This window comes from Zootermopsis nevadensis, unplaced genomic scaffold, assembly GCF_977971745.1.
Source record: "Zootermopsis nevadensis isolate Lab colony 2312 unplaced genomic scaffold, Znev_1.0 Znev_ptg000022l, whole genome shotgun sequence".
Taxonomy (NCBI): domain Eukaryota; kingdom Metazoa; phylum Arthropoda; class Insecta; order Blattodea; family Termopsidae; genus Zootermopsis; species Zootermopsis nevadensis.
The window spans coordinates 18,406,410-18,423,380 of NW_028259154.1; the positions used below are offsets into that span (position 1 = coordinate 18,406,410).

The 16,971-nt window shown below is 34.9% G+C and overlaps 2 protein-coding genes across 9 annotated transcripts; one reads left to right on the forward strand and one right to left on the reverse strand.

Annotated features, from left to right (window-relative positions):
• Positions 1–36: 36 nt before the first annotated feature.
• On the forward strand, positions 37–7,013 carry nSMase (neutral sphingomyelinase). 5 transcript variants are annotated; one of them, XM_022084883.2, is made up of 7 exons: positions 38–257; positions 935–1,108; positions 1,564–1,747; positions 2,200–2,409; positions 2,981–3,109; positions 3,202–3,316; positions 3,758–7,013. In XM_022084883.2, the coding sequence occupies exons 1-7, from the start codon at positions 253–255 to the stop codon at positions 4,117–4,119; spliced, it is 1,179 nt and encodes a 392-aa protein (XP_021940575.1). In that variant the 5' UTR covers positions 38–252; the 3' UTR covers positions 4,120–7,013. The 5 variants fall into 5 exon arrangements, with proteins under 5 accessions (XP_087210071.1, XP_021940575.1, XP_021940574.1 ...); XM_022084882.2 differs by having other exon boundaries at positions 39–393; XM_087353947.1 differs by lacking the exon at positions 3,758–7,013 and adding an exon at positions 3,641–3,732 and having other exon boundaries at positions 39–393.
• Positions 7,014–7,789: 776 nt separating this feature from the next.
• Positions 7,790–15,755, reverse strand: LOC110840102 (transmembrane protein 184C). Of its 4 annotated transcripts, XM_022084905.2 has the most exons (5): positions 15,179–15,755; positions 14,024–14,060; positions 13,225–13,502; positions 12,709–12,915; positions 7,790–12,513 (listed from the first exon to the last, which is right to left on the reverse strand). In XM_022084905.2, exons 1-5 carry the CDS (start codon positions 15,439–15,441, stop codon positions 11,889–11,891), a joined length of 1,410 nt encoding a protein of 469 aa, XP_021940597.1. In that variant the 5' UTR covers positions 15,442–15,755; the 3' UTR covers positions 7,790–11,888. The 4 variants fall into 4 exon arrangements, with proteins under 4 accessions (XP_021940597.1, XP_087210068.1, XP_087210070.1 ...); XM_087353942.1 differs by lacking the exon at positions 14,024–14,060 and having other exon boundaries at positions 15,179–15,283; XM_087353944.1 differs by lacking the exon at positions 13,225–13,502 and having other exon boundaries at positions 15,179–15,276.
• Positions 15,756–16,971: the final 1,216 nt, after the last annotated feature.

Here is a 16,971-nt window from a genome sequence, read left to right on the forward strand (position 1 = left end):
AATAATAATAATACCCTGCAGTTGGCAACACTGCATTACCATTCTAGGCTGTCTAAAATGGAATATTATGTTTTAAAACATAGTAACACAACACAGTTGCTTAATTTTTAATGGATAATAAGTATTGTTCATCTTCATTCACCTAATATAACCGGAATTGTATATTTTACTTTTGCATCCAATCATTACGTCACATAACAAAACACCTACAGTATGCGATGCAGCGATGGAGACGTGTACAGTAGTTCATAAATGCTGTAAATAATTTGCCAAGTACAATTTATGGGACCATAGCATTTGTTTGTTTATTTTTACATTTTTAGTTCGTTTTATTTTAAAACATTGAAATATGTCTGTAGAAACGGACATTAATGTGTTCACATTGAATTGTTGGTAGGTGCACGTTTAATATGTTTGAATTTTGACAGGTAACAACTTAAAACCCAATGGGGTACCAACCAAAAAATTGTAATTTTCCTTAATTTTGAAGTATGGAACGGTGTGAATGTGCCTGCCACAACTAAATGTTTCATTTATCCTCTTCCCACCAAAACGTTTTACATACATATAATTTTTTCATGCATGTAAACAAATTTTTTATAAAAATAGCAATGTGAGGAAGCAGTTACTATTCAGCATATTTAAAATGACAGGATTCCGTTATTCCTAACCTAGAATACCAATTTTATATCACATCTCGGGTTTTTAACAGTATGAGGATTGTGCCTTTTCATATCTGTGATCATACTTGTACACGAGATCTCATTCACAGTTTCTAATTTACACTTTTTTCCAGCTTGCTTTGCAAGTTGTAAACCAATGGAAGCAGATATGAATTGCTGCTCGGTACTTTTTGGGACTGTGGGTATTAAGGGTCATGGACAAAACTGCATTTGATTAAACTTTCTTCTAACTGTTTGTTCCTGTTAAACAGGGGTATCCCAGGAATATCCAAAAACAGGAAGACAAGAATGAATGCAATAGCTAAAGAGCTGTCTTTGGGAAAATATGACATTGTATGCCTGCAAGAAGTGTGGTCTGATAATGATTACATTCATATCAAGAAATTAGCACATAGAGTATTACCTTATTCCCATTATTTTTACAGGTATTAACAAAACAACAATAACAATTATATGTATGTTGACTGGATAATGTAATGCAACATTAGTATAACTTAATCATTAGAACTGCCAAGAGAAACATATGAAACAGTTTGAGAGGACTTGACATACTTTCTGTATTGTGCACTCATCATATTCCTTATCAATGATTTTTTATACATCAGCATAATGCAAATCTTGGGGTAAAATTTTGAAAAGGCATTTCTGAAGGTTTGAAAACTATTCTAGTTTCAGTATCTGTTCTAAGTTTTAACTTATTTTTGCTGAATAATGTTCTTCCATATGAGAGATGTAAAGTATATATATTAAAGATTAATTAAAATCTAAGATTGTTGATTGCATAGCTGGAAGATTTGTTGTGGAATGATTAACTCATTCCTCTATGACCATCAATTTTGGAAATCTGTATCAATTTAATAACTTTAGTTTTAAATTACAGTGGTGTGTTTGGTTCTGGAGTGTGTATATTTTCACGATACGTAATTGAAAACGTGTTTTTCCACCAGTGGCCAGTGAATGGCTATATTCATAAGTTTCATCATGGTGACTGGTTTGGTGGCAAGGGAATTGGTCTGTGTAGAGTTATATGCAAAGGCATCAGTATAAATATATATTCAGCCCATGTAAGTATCTCTTTAATTATTTTCTTGAAGCACTTTCAAAATGAGTCATGGTTTCAGTTTTCTAATCTTTCCATCGTTCTCATGGAAAGTCTTACTTGAACAACCCAGGCCTCTTCTCTCTTGTTATATGTTAACATTCATAAATTATTCTGTTGTTCCAATCCCCGAATATGATATGCTCTTGTTCTTTTGTTAATACTCGCCCTTTTCATTACCTTTCTACGACTATTTAGGTTTCCCATTACAGGCATTGTATTTCCCTCACCCCAGATGTTGGGGGAAGGGGGGGGGGGAGGATGACATATCTCAGTCTGAAGCATTATACTCCACAATTCATTTTGGTTTACTCCACTGAAAGTTTCTCATGATTAAATTCAGTTCATTCTTCTTAGTAACAGGCAATGATACAAGCTGTACAGGACAACTGTTATATAAAACCTTATATCTTTCAGTTACATGCTGAATATAATCACAGGAATGATGAATACATGGCACACAGAGTTTTGCAAGCATTTGACATGTCACAGTTCATCTATATTACATCAGCTAATGCTGACATAGTAATCTTGGGTGGAGATCTCAACACTGAACCAGGGGATTTATCATACAAGATAATCTGTCACAATGCTCAATTACAAGACAGCTTCTTTCAAGCACAGCAAGTAGGTATCACAAGCATAACTGAAAGCACACTGTTAAAGATTCATACTTTCAAAACATACTGTATTTTCACATTACCGTAGCTAGAAGTTTTTAACGTATTTAAAGGAAAGAAACCTGGCAGAGTTTTTCTATGTACACAGCAAGAAGTGTGCAAAAACATAAAATATTTCAGCTTACAGTCCACGTCTCCAGTTAGGCACTGACAGCAGTTGAATATTACAAGTTTTTTTCCCTAGAAAAAGGGTTGGAGGAGGCATTAACACAAGATTTAATATTTATTTTAAAGTCCTTCTTAGTAAGCCTCTAGGTTTCTCCGTCTACATATCTGATAACAGATTTCTTTATGAAAATACGTACTTGTGTTCACTATATTTTATGATTGCTGAGAATGTGATGAAATATATAGCATTTTATCATCAAAGTCTCCACAGTCAACTCTAAATAGTGCTTTAATTTTCTGTCTAATTTTATTTCCATTTTAAATATTTTCACATCATCAGTTTATTATCTATGCATGAATGAGTTAACTGGTAATTTTTACTTGATTTTGTCTGTTAATTTGTTCCGTAGGTGTCAGCTAATTGTGTAGGAACCAATGAATCGGTTCGAAATAGCTATACCTACAAGAGATTGTGCGTGGAGAAGCCTGCAGGCAGTCGGATAGATTATGTCATGTATAAGTCTAGGCCGGGCATTGTGGTAAATATATGTTTACTAACTGGAATTGAAAGACACTTTTATGTACCCTGCACAAGGTTATATAGATATGTTTCCCCCCTCCCTGTTTATAGGTGCAGTGTCTGCAATATCAGTTTCCCCTGCCTGAGCAAGTTCCCGAACAAAATTTCAGCTATTCAGACCATGAAGCATTGCAGGTGTCCTTGAGGATAGTCAAAACATCCAATGGTAATTACTTTATTTTCAATACATTATTTGTGGAGTCATGTTGGGTTTTAATTTTATTATTTTGTGCTTATTTTAGAATCAATAAATGATACATAAAAAGTATGGCAAGGTAATGGAGCAGAGGCGAAACTTGCTCTCTCTCTCTGGAGAACCACACTGAAAAACTGAGGTGGAGAAACAGAATGTGAAGGATTGTAAAACTGTTATTCAGTTTCTGTCTTTCAAACCAAATAATTCTCTTCATTCATGCATTTTCTTCAAAATGTTAGGAGTCACTATATTACTTAGGGGACTTCCCTGATTTGGGTTTTGTGATTTTTGCAGGCACAGTGAAATGTTCAAAGTCTAAAAACAAAGTACAAATTTGAGTCAAAACATTTTGATGTCTAGAAGCGTGTTAGAGGTTAAACTTCACATTTTATGCTGAATTTCTATTTCAAGTGTTCGAAGATGCAACAGTAAATAAAACGGAATACGTCGAAGCTCTGAAGGAGTGTGGTGCTGTGTGTGATGCAGCACTAACAAGGCTGAACCAAGATAAACGGTCCTATTGGATATACTCTGCTGCTCTGTTCCTCACACTGTTGTGTACAACTGGTTCAGAAGCCCCTTTCAGCTGTTTCAAGACATACGACATAATACGTATTATCGTTACCGTTCTGCTCTGCTTTACTATATTCATGGCCTCTATATGGAATCGTATGGAAGTAAATGCAATTCTTGCAGGAAAATTGGGAATAGAGGTTGTTCATTCAAATTTGGTAGATGGTAATTTGAGTAAGAGAGAGAATAGCTACTCATGATATGTATAACTTGACCATCTGTTTTAATTTGTTAATTGTGTAAATGACTTACTCTTTCTTGACATTCCAAAGGTCATGATTCATGAATAAGTATCCTCTTCATAAGGCATTTTCACCTTAATGTCTATGTCTGTAAACCACTAACTATGTATTGTCAAAATCTAGATTGAAATGGAATTCCAAATTTTGTTCTGCTCACTTGCAGGTAAGCATTCATAACAAAAAAGTATTTTTCCTACCTAAAACAGTACTTACATGACTGGCAGCTGGGAGGGCGAAAGGAGGAGACCCAGCACGAGACCTGGATACATAGTTTTGCCACACTGAAACTTCTTTGCCCTTCCATCTGTAGCATTACATGATGTAGACATTATGGTCACTCCATGAATGCAGTGATGCAACTCAAGAGCTTGACAGCCAAATCTGCATGTGAATGAGAAATGTGCCATTTTGCATACTTGGTTTCCTTTGTGGTATTACAGGACATCATAAAACAAGTAATTACATGTATTAATAGTAACCTGGAAATTTGAACACAAAATGTGTGCTTCTAAAAATTGGTTGTTGAAATGACAAATTCAGGACTCTTATTACAAATACCTTTCAGGCAAAGCCTGTGAATACATGTATTATGATGTTGCAAAATTGACTTGCATGCTTGCACAGTATCTTACTTATTCTTTCCTGGTAATCTGTATGGAAATTATGGAAACAAGTTCAGACAGATGTAAGCATTGAAATACACAATTAGAACTGACACTGAATGACATGGGGACTAGTTAGTTAGGGCTGTAATTGACTCCAAAGAGTTTGATGATGGTGTATGGTAGTGAGCACGACTAATATTTTGGACTTGTCCATCATTTGAAGTTCTTCAAAAAGAAGTTTTGAAAACCAGATCTGTTAACATCACTAGGTGAAAATGTGGAGAAAGAGGATTCCTAATTTCAGTCCCTGGGTCCAGTTTTCAAAATGATTTAGGACTTGAGGTTTTCACAGTGGTTAATTCGAAGATGGCTGTCTTTTGGGTTGTAGCACTATGCAGTCTGGTAGAAGCCTCCCGATGTTTCAGAGGTCCTTGTCGTCTCCATCGCTCCTTGTCCTAATGAGAGGCAGTAAGGACCTCTCAAAAGTTGGTAAACTCCTACCAGACTACATAGCACTACAACCCAGAAAACAGCCATCATCATCATGTTGTATCTGTAAAATCTTAAGACAATGGACAGTGTCCAGAATAATAATAATTTTGATTATCTTTATTGTTAGTTGGAAAGTACATCTTTAAGTAACTGTTATATACTACAGACATATTACACAAGCGACTTACCACGTTATAAGAAGTTACTGCATTTTATCAAAAATTAAAATAATAAACACATTTGAAAGTCCCCAGAAAAGAGTGAATTAAAGAGACACTCATATGTCACCATTTGTGATTTTGAGAGATGGTAATGGACCTCATGAAGACAATAATTTTAAAATAGAATTTGAGCACTCCAGAAAAATAGAAATATCCTACATTGTACACTTAGTATGTGTTAAATATTGACTATTTGGTATGGTTATAGATTCTTGTTGCAGTCTCATATTGCAGTTGACTCTCCCATAATACAGTAAACACAATCAGAAAATCTGCACTGTATTGGCCAACAGTTAAGCTGTCTATCCAGTCCATGAAATATAACTCATTGCCATTAGTTTTGGTATTAGAAAATAAATAATATTTCTAGAGACTGTGTTACAAGAGAGTCAATTGCACTGTGGCTGTAAAATGGAAAAGTATGAATAAGATTAAGTGTACCTCTGAGATATACTATCAGAACTCCATTTACAAAATGGAAGTGACTCCACAGGTATACAGAGGAGTTCAGTGGTAAATGTTGAAAAATGGTGTTAAAAATATTAGCAAAAAAGTACTTTCTTTTATATTACTGTTTTAAAGAAATTAGTTATGAACTGTTTTAGAAGTCATTTGAAGGCTAGTGCTTTTGTAAAGTTACAAATATCATTGCAAAACCTTATAAACTGCTCATATTTAAAAATATTCGCAATTCTCATAAATATATATTACAGAAACACTAAATTGCTCATATAAATGTTGTTGGCTGATACAAGGCACATAACTACCTGATTAGCTCAAATCTTTTTGCATATGAATGCTCTACACATGCATATGTACTACTGAATATGGTTATACATGTTGTACAAGATTCAATCTGAAATATAACTGACCTTGAATTATCTGGCTTTGAACTATCAGTAATTCCACTGACATCAGTGTGAAGCATAAGCTTCACATAATGGGGTTATACCACTACTGCCAAATAAGAATACATTAAGTTTTTACAGATTCAAGATAAAACTGAAACAAACATTAGAGAAAATGATGAGGTCAGTTACTTAAAATTATGTCTTGGAGAAAATGGTAGTCACATATGACAAATCTGAACCAAAACTGTGAGCATGCGAGGTTTATACAGATGATTAAGGGAACAGTTTATAACACCCAAATCAAATCAGTTATACACAATATCGATACTTCCATGTGCCCAAATAAAGATATGACACATTTCTTTCCATTTATGGTTTGTTATTCCTCCAATGTGCACGATAATCAAGTATTAGCTGTGTGTCTAGATAAGGTATGGTTCATATATGTATATCTAATAAAAAGTTATTTCTTTGTGTATGATGTGCCAAAAATTGCTCTTATCCTCTTGCTCATTTGTAAGAAATTTGGTATTAGAGAAAGACAAAACTGAAGAACCATCAGCAAATATGGAGCCACTGGACTGTGTTTAATATAATTTCCAGCACCATGCACTGCTGCTGAATAATATTTGTCACTGAACTGTATGAAATTAGAATACAAATAAAGACCATAAACAAAGGTATCAATTTTTAACATGTAACTTACCCAAGTAGGTCCTGTATCATTATGGCATGACCACCCTCATGTTGCAGATGGAGGATGACCTGGCCTCCAGATATGGAGGTTACCCAAAAATGTATTGAATAAATGGTCACAGACACAATAAGAGGTGTTACTCCAACTTGGGGGCTGGGCAAGGGCTAACAACCTCTTAAAAAATTAACATATTATAAAATAATATACAAGACCTCAGTCCGATGGATTTTTTGTGATTTGAGGAACAGCAAAAGGACATGAAATTTGGAATTCAAAATGTCAGGAGTCCCTGTAGCATGTGTTGATTTATATCAGTAACAAAAAAATTGACGAAGTATATAATTTAGGCTTAACAAAGTACAGGTCAGATGGGACAAAAGTAGCACTGTACCAGTTGACAATTATATTAAATATTAATTGCATTTTAATACTTTTCAAACTTTACACTTTTTCAAAGACAGAGGATCACTTGGACACACACTGATGTAGACACCCACTTGAATGGCCTGGCATGTAGCATGCATGTGGGAAATAAGAAATGCATACAAGATCATCTCATGGGAGGAGACTATTTGGGACACCTAGGACAATATTAAAATGGATCTTAATGTGAGAATGTTGACTACATTCAACTGCTTCAGGACAGAATCAAGTAGAGGTCTCCTGTAAACACAGAGATGAATTATCAGGTTACATAAGAGGCACAGAAGTTGGCCACCTGAATGACTATCAGTTTTTCAAGGATGACTGTCTTCCATGGAATTTGTCACATCTTGTACAAATTTTTATTTGTATATTCAAGAGATGCAAGTACATCCACTACCATTTACATTATACCACATCCTGCAATAGTTTCCATACTATATATACATTTAAAATATTACATCATAAAAATATTGCTTTAAAAATACTTATTTTGATGGAAAAGTTCAGACAAGGCCACAAACCCAATTTTACAAGGGAGAAAATTAGTAACATATTTATCACAGTATTACTTCCTTCTTGGTATGCAAATAAATAATGGTACAGTATCTTACAACCTATGCTAGAGCTGCAAGATCTTACTGAATTATATATAGCATGTATTTATAATAAACAAGATACTCCTATAACTTGCTGAAAAATTATGTATTATGCCCGAGACCAGTTTAATCATGTTCCTGGGGTAACATGGATTAAAGATACTTCCATCAAGCTGGGGAATGTCAATATAGGTCTTATTAAAAATCCACAGTAAATGAAACATTAACAGCAGAAGGAAAACTTACCACCTAAAAAAATTCCAAAAATATTTATAATGAACCACAAAATATTGTGTGTACATTATCATCTAAATCAAAGGTTTCTAAAGTGATCAGTGGATCAATCAGCATATTTTATCAGAGAAAATTGTTCACTATTGAAAGTATCTAATACCTTCTTATCTAAATTAATGACTAGTTCTGCAGGTTTTAAATATTGTGACTAGTGATTCAATACGACAGGTGATACGAGATTACCATTCACTCTTAATGCAGTTTCTGTACACTCATGCATATTTACAACATACAGATTTAATGCAATCTACTCCTACTATAACAGCTGATATCTCACAGTCTTGATCTTGACTGTACAAGTGTACTGTTTGTGCGATGTGGAATGAAATGAAATTAAGTTCTGACAGTGGTGACTCTGGTAGCAAGAAGTCAGATGAGGCTATGGTGGGGTCTGTTGGAGTCTGCATTTGGTTTCAGGTGCCATAAAGATGTCTTCACATTTAATTTAGTTTACACAGATATTTTATATATTCTGTAATTTAGCTAACTGCAAAGAAAATTCTGCAGGAAATTGTATTGTTCAACACACTAATGTTCATTCCTATCAGTTGTGATAGGTCATACTATGCTAGTTATCAAAAAATTAACAGAATAGCTTGTAAATGATATTCATTTGGTATTATATTTTGCACCATTTTAAAAATACTAAAAGACAAAGAAAAGAATTCATCTTAGTTTTAGATGCACAACTTCATCTGCACAGACATTCAATCCTGAAGATGGAATACATTTTCAAAACTAATTACATGCCCAAAAGAGATAATTTTCTTGGTAAAAGTTTGCACCCACACAAAACAGTACAGTAAAGGGAAAGAGTGTCAAAAGTTTTTGGTAGTATTGTAAGATATGTATCAAAAAGAACAACACAATAGAAATCGTGTGTATTTTTACCTTGTAAAGTCAAGACCACAGATACTGAATATGACATACTGCTCTCCCATTCCAAATGACTAGATCCAGTGATCACCAATCTTAAACCTCATCCTGACAAAGTTAAAAACTTCGTGAGTATGAGAACCTGGCTTTCACCATTCTTCAAAATCCATTTTCAACATCAGGTCCCTTCTGCAAACTCTACCAACTTTCACTGAAGTGTACTGGGGAAATACACATTTCACTCCTAGCTGGTTTCTTTTCTGGCATAGCTAACAAAAAGGTTGTTTATAATGAATTTAAAAGAAACTACACTGCCAGTTTGTCTAAACATTTATACTCAAGAGGTATGTCAGAGCACTGTATCACTAAGGAAAATGTGAGCCTGAGACAGATAACCTACTTTGCACTAGAGAGAAGTGAATGGTTAGTTTCGTGCTTTTCCAATGCAATGTAGTTGTTATTGTTTCTAAAATAGTAACCATGCAGGCATAAGTGAAGTAATTTCAAGTACCAAAGAAGAGTAAACAAGGGGAACAATGACTGTCCTGCCACCCGAGTTTCCCCAAGTATGGAAACTCGAGTCACAACATGGAAATGGCCAGTTTCACAAAGACTGATAATCACGACTTTGATTCTATAAACTTAGTTTTTCACATTCCTTACAATATGATAAACAAATGGTCTGTGAACTCATCACAGCCATTTGTTCCATGTGTACTATTTTCCTACATGTAACATATTATGTAATTTGGTAAGCCTTGTTTTAAACATACATTCATTACATTTTATGCAAAGGACTGAGATACTTACTGCAAATTTTAAATTAAACTGTAGGCCTGAAGATGTCACCTATGATCTACTTGAGGAAAACAGTGATGAAACCCTTTCATGTATTTCAGTAAGGCACCACATTACACTGAAAATTGTGTGCATTTACATTCATTTCAGTGGAACAGCAATCAGGCACAGAAATTTAAATTTGTTATGTGCTTGAAGCTCTAAAATTCCCTTACCAGAATCAGCTGAATTAATTTCTTCATGTGACTGCATATGAACTCATTTTAGACATTAGATGACACCAGTGTCTGAGGGAGGACTTAAAAATATCTCTTAAGTCTAAAGAACTTTACTTCTTTAGTACATCATATCAAGCCTCATTATACCAAGCACATAATTTTCCCTCAAGTAAGGGCACCTATCCCTTCCATAGATAAACTTGTCTTTACCAGTAAATGACTAAAATTCTGAGACTGTTTTGCCTCTATTAATATCTCATATTAAACAAAAAAACCTGTCAAAGAGAAAAAGTTATTGTGTGCTTTTCTGATGACAAAGTCATCAAGAAATTCCTACCAATTTTTATTTAGTGGGCTGTAGCCTAACAATTTCTGATGTAAAGCTTTGAAGGATGTGCTGAAGAAAGCACTTTCAATGTGAGATAACTGTTATGGACAGGCAAAGTAGTACAAAAATAATGGGCCATGGAATAAATACTGTCAGGAACAAAATTACTTTCTTAAATTATTTAAATATAAAGGTATTTTAACTGTGACATGACATAAATGAGAGGGAATGAAGAAGCTCGATGAAAGTTTTAAAATTCATTAGGATTTCCAATTTGCAAGTCCAAAAAGCCATGTTTCATACCACAGAAACATGACGTCCAAAATCACTGCAAATGAACCAACTGTGAATTATCAAATTCGCACAAAGCAATCGTTCTTCATAATAGCATAAACACGTATCATTCATAGAGGCCTTTAAGGAACAAAAAGAAAAGTTCATCCTGTAAGATGCATTACTCAATGAGACTTACTATCAAAAACGTACAATGTGAAAAGCATCAGTACTGTACACATCACCTCTATAGGTAACAAAATAAAAATCTGAAATCTTCTTCCTCATAAAATTGTGATTATCTCATTAATACGTTTTTTATTTATCCCCCCTCCATGTAGGCATAATGCTCAAAGTCATAATATTCAGAACCTATGAAATATTAAACTAATTCATGGGATATGAAAGCTCAAGTTTAATTACATATAAACTCTTATAGTTAAACCATTTTTAGCATAGCAGTAAGAAAAAAGTTTAGAGACTCTCATCAACAAAATGCATGGACAAACAAATGAAAAGCAGGGAAGTCCTACCTTTTACAACCTAAAAATCCTAGAATACAATAAGGTATCCTACAAAGCATATTTACATAATACTGAAGATATATATGGAGGAAAACAATAACAAATCCAAGTTACACTGGTAATCTGATACAGTAATAGATGAAAACAGTTGGCTCATATGAAACAGGAAAATGAGATAAGAGATTCCTTTATATTTGAAATATAATTGTCTTTAAGAAAGATACCACATTTGTACTTTTGATGACATATCCTGCCTTCTGTAATAATTTCCTGCAATCACAAATAATTGGTGCTACCTTAATTTGTTCTGCTATCATAAGGAAACTATGATGTTGGGTTTCATATTGATACAAATACCATATTACTGTTAAATGAAGTCAAACTGAGGCAATGTATCCAAAGATGGTTCACTTTCAACATATTCTAAACATATAAATTCATTTCTGGTCACCATGTTGAATCAACTGTTTGCAATTAATCATGCTGCATAACTTATTCTAATCCCACAAGCAGTTCAAGAGTAAAATCCTATGTTACATTTGGATGAGAATTATGCTTTGATTGTTCACTGTCTGGGCTAAAATCAATCAATGGGTCATCTTCCTTCCCACAATCACCAAATGAATCTTGCTTTGATGCTCCTTCACCACAAAAGACACTATGATAGCTTGCAGCCTCTGCAGCTGTCTCACTTGGAGTCATACTGTCATAGTAACTGAGCTGTCTGTCATTAATCAGACGTGCTGGTGCGCTGTTATAAAAATCCTCTGGAGCAGGCACAGGTTCAGGAACCAAAAGACGAGAACATTCAGTTGCGCTGCCTCCGGCATAACGATACGTACCCCGCCCACGGATGTGTCTGCTGAGAGAACTTCCAACTACACCTAGGTGCTCTTTGATATCACGCTGCACATCCGAAACATCCCACATTGCAAGGAATGCTGCACAGCAAGACTGCTGTCCTGCTGCCACATTAACATACGGTTTATATGAAAAGCTGTAGTGGTGAGCAACAGCTGCTAGGAACATCTCAATACAAATCAAGAAATCTTGCAACTCATTTGAGATGCTCTTTATGGTATCACCATCACTTGTGTCAAACACAGAGGATATCACACCCGTGAACACTAGAATGTTGATCAGGACTCCCTGGCTGAAAGTTCATAAAATAAACCGAAGTATAAGTTATAACATTAAATGTAACAGCATTAACACAAACATAAACAAATCCCCATATACTTGGTTCAACTTATCCAACAGTTCATCACTTGAATATAGTAACTGACTATACTATGTAATAATACAGCTAAATCTTAATTATACTATACAAATAAATAATTATACTCACAAAAAGGAAAAGAATACAACTGATTTGATGCAGAGGAATTTTCCTATTGGCTGCATAGGCTTCAGTTCATCTCTGTTTGCCTGATAGAAGAGCACCAGGCAATACATGGCAATAAACTGAGAAAAGTTGTTGATGGCAATCATATAAGGGAATGCTACATTTCCCTTGAACTCTCCCTCACCATACACACGTGCCAATTCACAGACACTACACAAAGATATGCAACATTAATAAGAGTTGGAAAGACAGAAAAATCACACGCATAATAAAAATTACTAAATACTATAAGTAATCTTTTCCTTAAATAAACCTTATCATTCCTGCTCTGTTACAAATCTTTCAACTGCACACATAACTATAATTTGTAATACTCTGTAAGTGATACATGACAGTTCTATTGTTTAAATACAGTTTCTTGCAATATAATTACTAGGCTATAATTATAAAAAAAAATAAAAACTAATAATAACACAAATAAAAACATAAGCAATACTAATTCCAACAATGGTCACTTACAAGGAGATGAATGTTGTAAATGGACGAACAACAGTGTATTGTAGAATACCATGTTTGCACATGTGAATAAACTCATGTCCCATCTCCCATGGAGTGAGACAACAGAAAGGGAAAAGATGATTAACTTGCGGTTTCATCTCCAGATTTGCTTCGAGTGTTAATTCTGAATTCAGGTAATTCAGTAGGTAAACCATGAAGTTGTAAATGACATACGCTTCATAGCATTCTCTCAGACTGTCTACGTAAATAGACTGTTCTGGAAAAACTAGTCCCAGCCACTGTCACAGAAATATAAAATGGACCAAATCACACACTCCCCTCATGGATGAACTTAAAATCTAAAATAACCCTGTACCTGGACAAAACCTATAATGTCAATACTTAAATATTTTTAAAAAGTCAATGACCAGTCAGGATTCTACACAAAATGCAGGATGTGACTTGGGTACCCTCATCATACCATGTTCCAAGATGTTCTTCATCCCATAGTGCTCTTTTGTATGCAGGGTTTGCTTGCTTTTCTTTTTCTCTCTTTTTGTTATGTTAGGTTCAAAGGAATATTCTGCAATTTACTATAATGGTATTTTCAGACCTACATTTACACAAGAACTAAAAAACTAAATACTGTGTAAGTATGAAAGATCCTGCTATAAAGTTCTGACAGAAAATGAAGTCTTAGATATCTGATTGTATTAAAAAATCAAAAATTACATAATTACTGCAGAACACAACAGCAAATGTATCATAGTACTAGTAAATAAGGGCTGTGATACTAGTATAAAGTAAATGCTGTACTTACAGCATTTACAGCATAAATGGGAACCATCCACAATATTCTGAAACAAATTACAGCACGAATTTTATAAAGCATAACCTTTTTTCAAAGTATGCTACAAGCGATGCAATTCCTTCACTTGTCCTAAAATTTATGTCTTGACTTGGTCTGAACGGATATTATTGACCCAGCATGGCAGAATGTGGCCAAAATATGTGTTCCTGTATATGCTGTGGACCAGTGCTGAACCACTACTTGACTGAAAACCTTACCCAGAAAACAGTTATGGACATGATTATTTTTCTTTTAGAGTTCCAATGTGTTAGTCCTGCTATATCAGGAGACTAAAATCTGAAAGTCATAAAGTAATAAATAGTATGAAAACAGTTTAACACTGGAAAATCTGAGAACAATAATAACAGTCAGACATTTGATTCATAATAACATCACGAAAATTATACATTCAGAAAATGCTTTTTACTATTCACTTCAAACAGAATTACAATACCATTACCAAAAACACTAACTAATAAATAAACAAAGTTGTTTTGTATGGCTGTGAAATATGGTGGCATGCTTTCCAGGAAGGATACAAATTGAAAGCATGTTAAAACAGTTCTGAGTCAAACATTTTTACATACGAGGAATGAAGTGGACAATTCAGAATGTTACATAAGAACAAACTCTGTGATATATACAGTTCAAACAGTATTGTTAGGGTAATGAAAAATAGGAATATACAATCGGCTAGGCATGTAGCTTAGGTGGGAAAGATGATAAATACAAGCAGATTTCTGATGATTACTTCTTGAAAAGCAGCCATTTGAACAGTATTTCAACATAAACAACTTCCACTTATCACGCAAAAAAGAAAAATTAAAGAGACTGTCATTACTCCAGCACACATCCTCACTGATGTATATGTTCAAGGTGAACAAAATGAAACGAAAGACTATGGTGCTGAAAGTCACTTTCAAGAAATCATGCTTCAAACGGCTATGCCACACCCATACAAAAACTGCATTCCTTCGAAGATAACATAAGCTGTTCAATGTCATAAACTACTCCCATTACAAACTAAAAACGGGCAAACAATCCTGTAGCTGACAAATAACTGTGTGTTCTAACAAGCTGGAGTGTGGCAAAAGTTATCTTCCGAAATATTTCACAATGTCTTACCTAATAATATGTTTCTGAAGAGAAGGCTTTGTGTAGTGAACCATATGCTGTGTTATTTCCCAAAATGATATAGGTAACGCCATCATAACAAAAACGCCTCCAATTAACGAACTTTGATCACTTTTCTTGAACCCATTGTCTACAGCATTTACTACTAGTATTGGCAAAAGGACTACAATTATTAAAGCATAAATTGTCATCACAGCAGGTCTTATCCATAACCTCCATTTGGAAATTAAACTTGAACATGACAACCCACACATTTTTCAGTTTCTGTAAAGCAGATTCTGTCTTACGTTTGAACCACAGAAGTTAAACTCTCAGAAAAAAATGATCAACACTGCTATCAGCTGATTCATAGCTCGTATATATAACAACCGCCATGTTGAAGTAAATGCACCACACGGTACTACCAACACTTGGACGCAATGCCACCAACTGCTTTCGTAACATATGAAATAAATAAAGAAGACGGAACTTGTATTTTGAGGATGAACAAATAGTTTGCACACATGTAACAGTTTTGTAAATTCTTCTTCAAGCTTCAGCACAAGAAAGAAATACTTTATGGTCCCTGTCTGTCTGTCGAATCTTTCTGCCTACAAGGTTGTGCTGCCATCTATCCGTAGCCATAAGGCTGCCCTATAACAACTCGTGAAAGACAAAATCGATTTTCATTAAATTTGGTACGGAGATTATGCCATAACAGGCTGATAGAAAATCATACTTCTTGATTTCCTGGAATTATTAATACCAACACTACGGCTACTTACATTCGTGAAGTGGGATGATGTTGATGTCAAAAGACGACGAATTTTCATGAAATTTTGCATGGATGTCATGCCACTGGAGATTGTTCTAAACACTCGATTTCAAATTTCACGCAATTGATAATGCCAGTGTGATGGTTGATGAAGTTCATGAGATTGGAACATGCCGCTATTACACATATCCTTTGCGCATTAGCATCACTAAACGCAACCAACCTAACTTCACCTCTTAACTGCATTCGTCAGCACGCATTTCATAATTAGAGAATGGCTTAATCGATTTTGATGAAATTTGGTGGTTACTTTATGTCACTAAACACATCTCCGGACTGTCTTCCAACCGGTTATGCCAACGCTTCTCTTAATTGTTATAAACAGTGAATGACAAATCTGAGCCTGGAACATGTCAAAAACAATGAAGAAGATAAATAATGGATAGTTTCGGACGGGTGTAGCTGTGTCCTATATTAAGACACTATCTTAACGTTTGCCTGGGGAAGCTGAGAGAAGCCTGCAGGAAGGACAGACGGATCCGAGCCACTGAAATCGAACTCTGACCTTTCGAAAATTAAGTAAACCATCCAGCGTTTATCCAGAAATATTTGGTCATAACTCTTGCTGAATTACTTTTGTACAAACGTGCATTAATCTGAACTTAACACAGTCGAACGGTAAATAAATTATTCAATACCTAACGGTTTCCCATGTTTGTTAATCCCTGGAAGCATGATTTGGGTTTGTCCTCATTCGAAAGCATGGCTGCTCGGTTATTTATTAATGCCGAGCTAAATCGGGCAGATTTCAGCTTGGAAGGATGGAGAAGCATTTTCATTAGCAATGGTATTAATTTAAAAGCGTGCAGTACTGCCTATGGGCCGGGATAGCTCAGTCAGTATAGTGACTAGCTACGGGCTGGACGACCGGGGTTGGGTTCGATCCCCGACGGGGGCAAAGGATTTTTCCTCTAGCCTCTGCGTCCAGACCGGCTCTGGGGCCCACCCAGCCTCCTCTACAATGGGTACC

Bases quoted from the DNA above. Each gene is read 5' to 3' on its own strand.
- nSMase (XM_022084882.2), top strand. From the start codon at position 350: ATGTCTGTAGAAACGGACATTAATGTGTTCACATTGAATTGTTG. The intron at 3,110-3,201 runs GTAAATATATGT...CCCTGTTTATAG, and splicing joins AGTCTAGGCCGGGCATTGTG to GTGCAGTGTCTGCAATATCA. The intron at 3,317-3,757 runs GTAATTACTTTA...TTCTATTTCAAG, and splicing joins GATAGTCAAAACATCCAATG to TGTTCGAAGATGCAACAGTA.
- LOC110840102 (XM_022084905.2), bottom strand. From the start codon at position 15,441: ATGTGTGGGTTGTCATGTTCAAGTTTAATTTCCAAATGGAGGTTATGG. The intron at 13,503-14,023 runs GTAAGTACAGCA...TTTCTGTGACAG, and splicing joins CCATTTATGCTGTAAATGCT to TGGCTGGGACTAGTTTTTCC. The intron at 12,916-13,224 runs GTAAGTGACCAT...ATCTTTGTGTAG, and splicing joins TTTACAACATTCATCTCCTT to TGTCTGTGAATTGGCACGTG.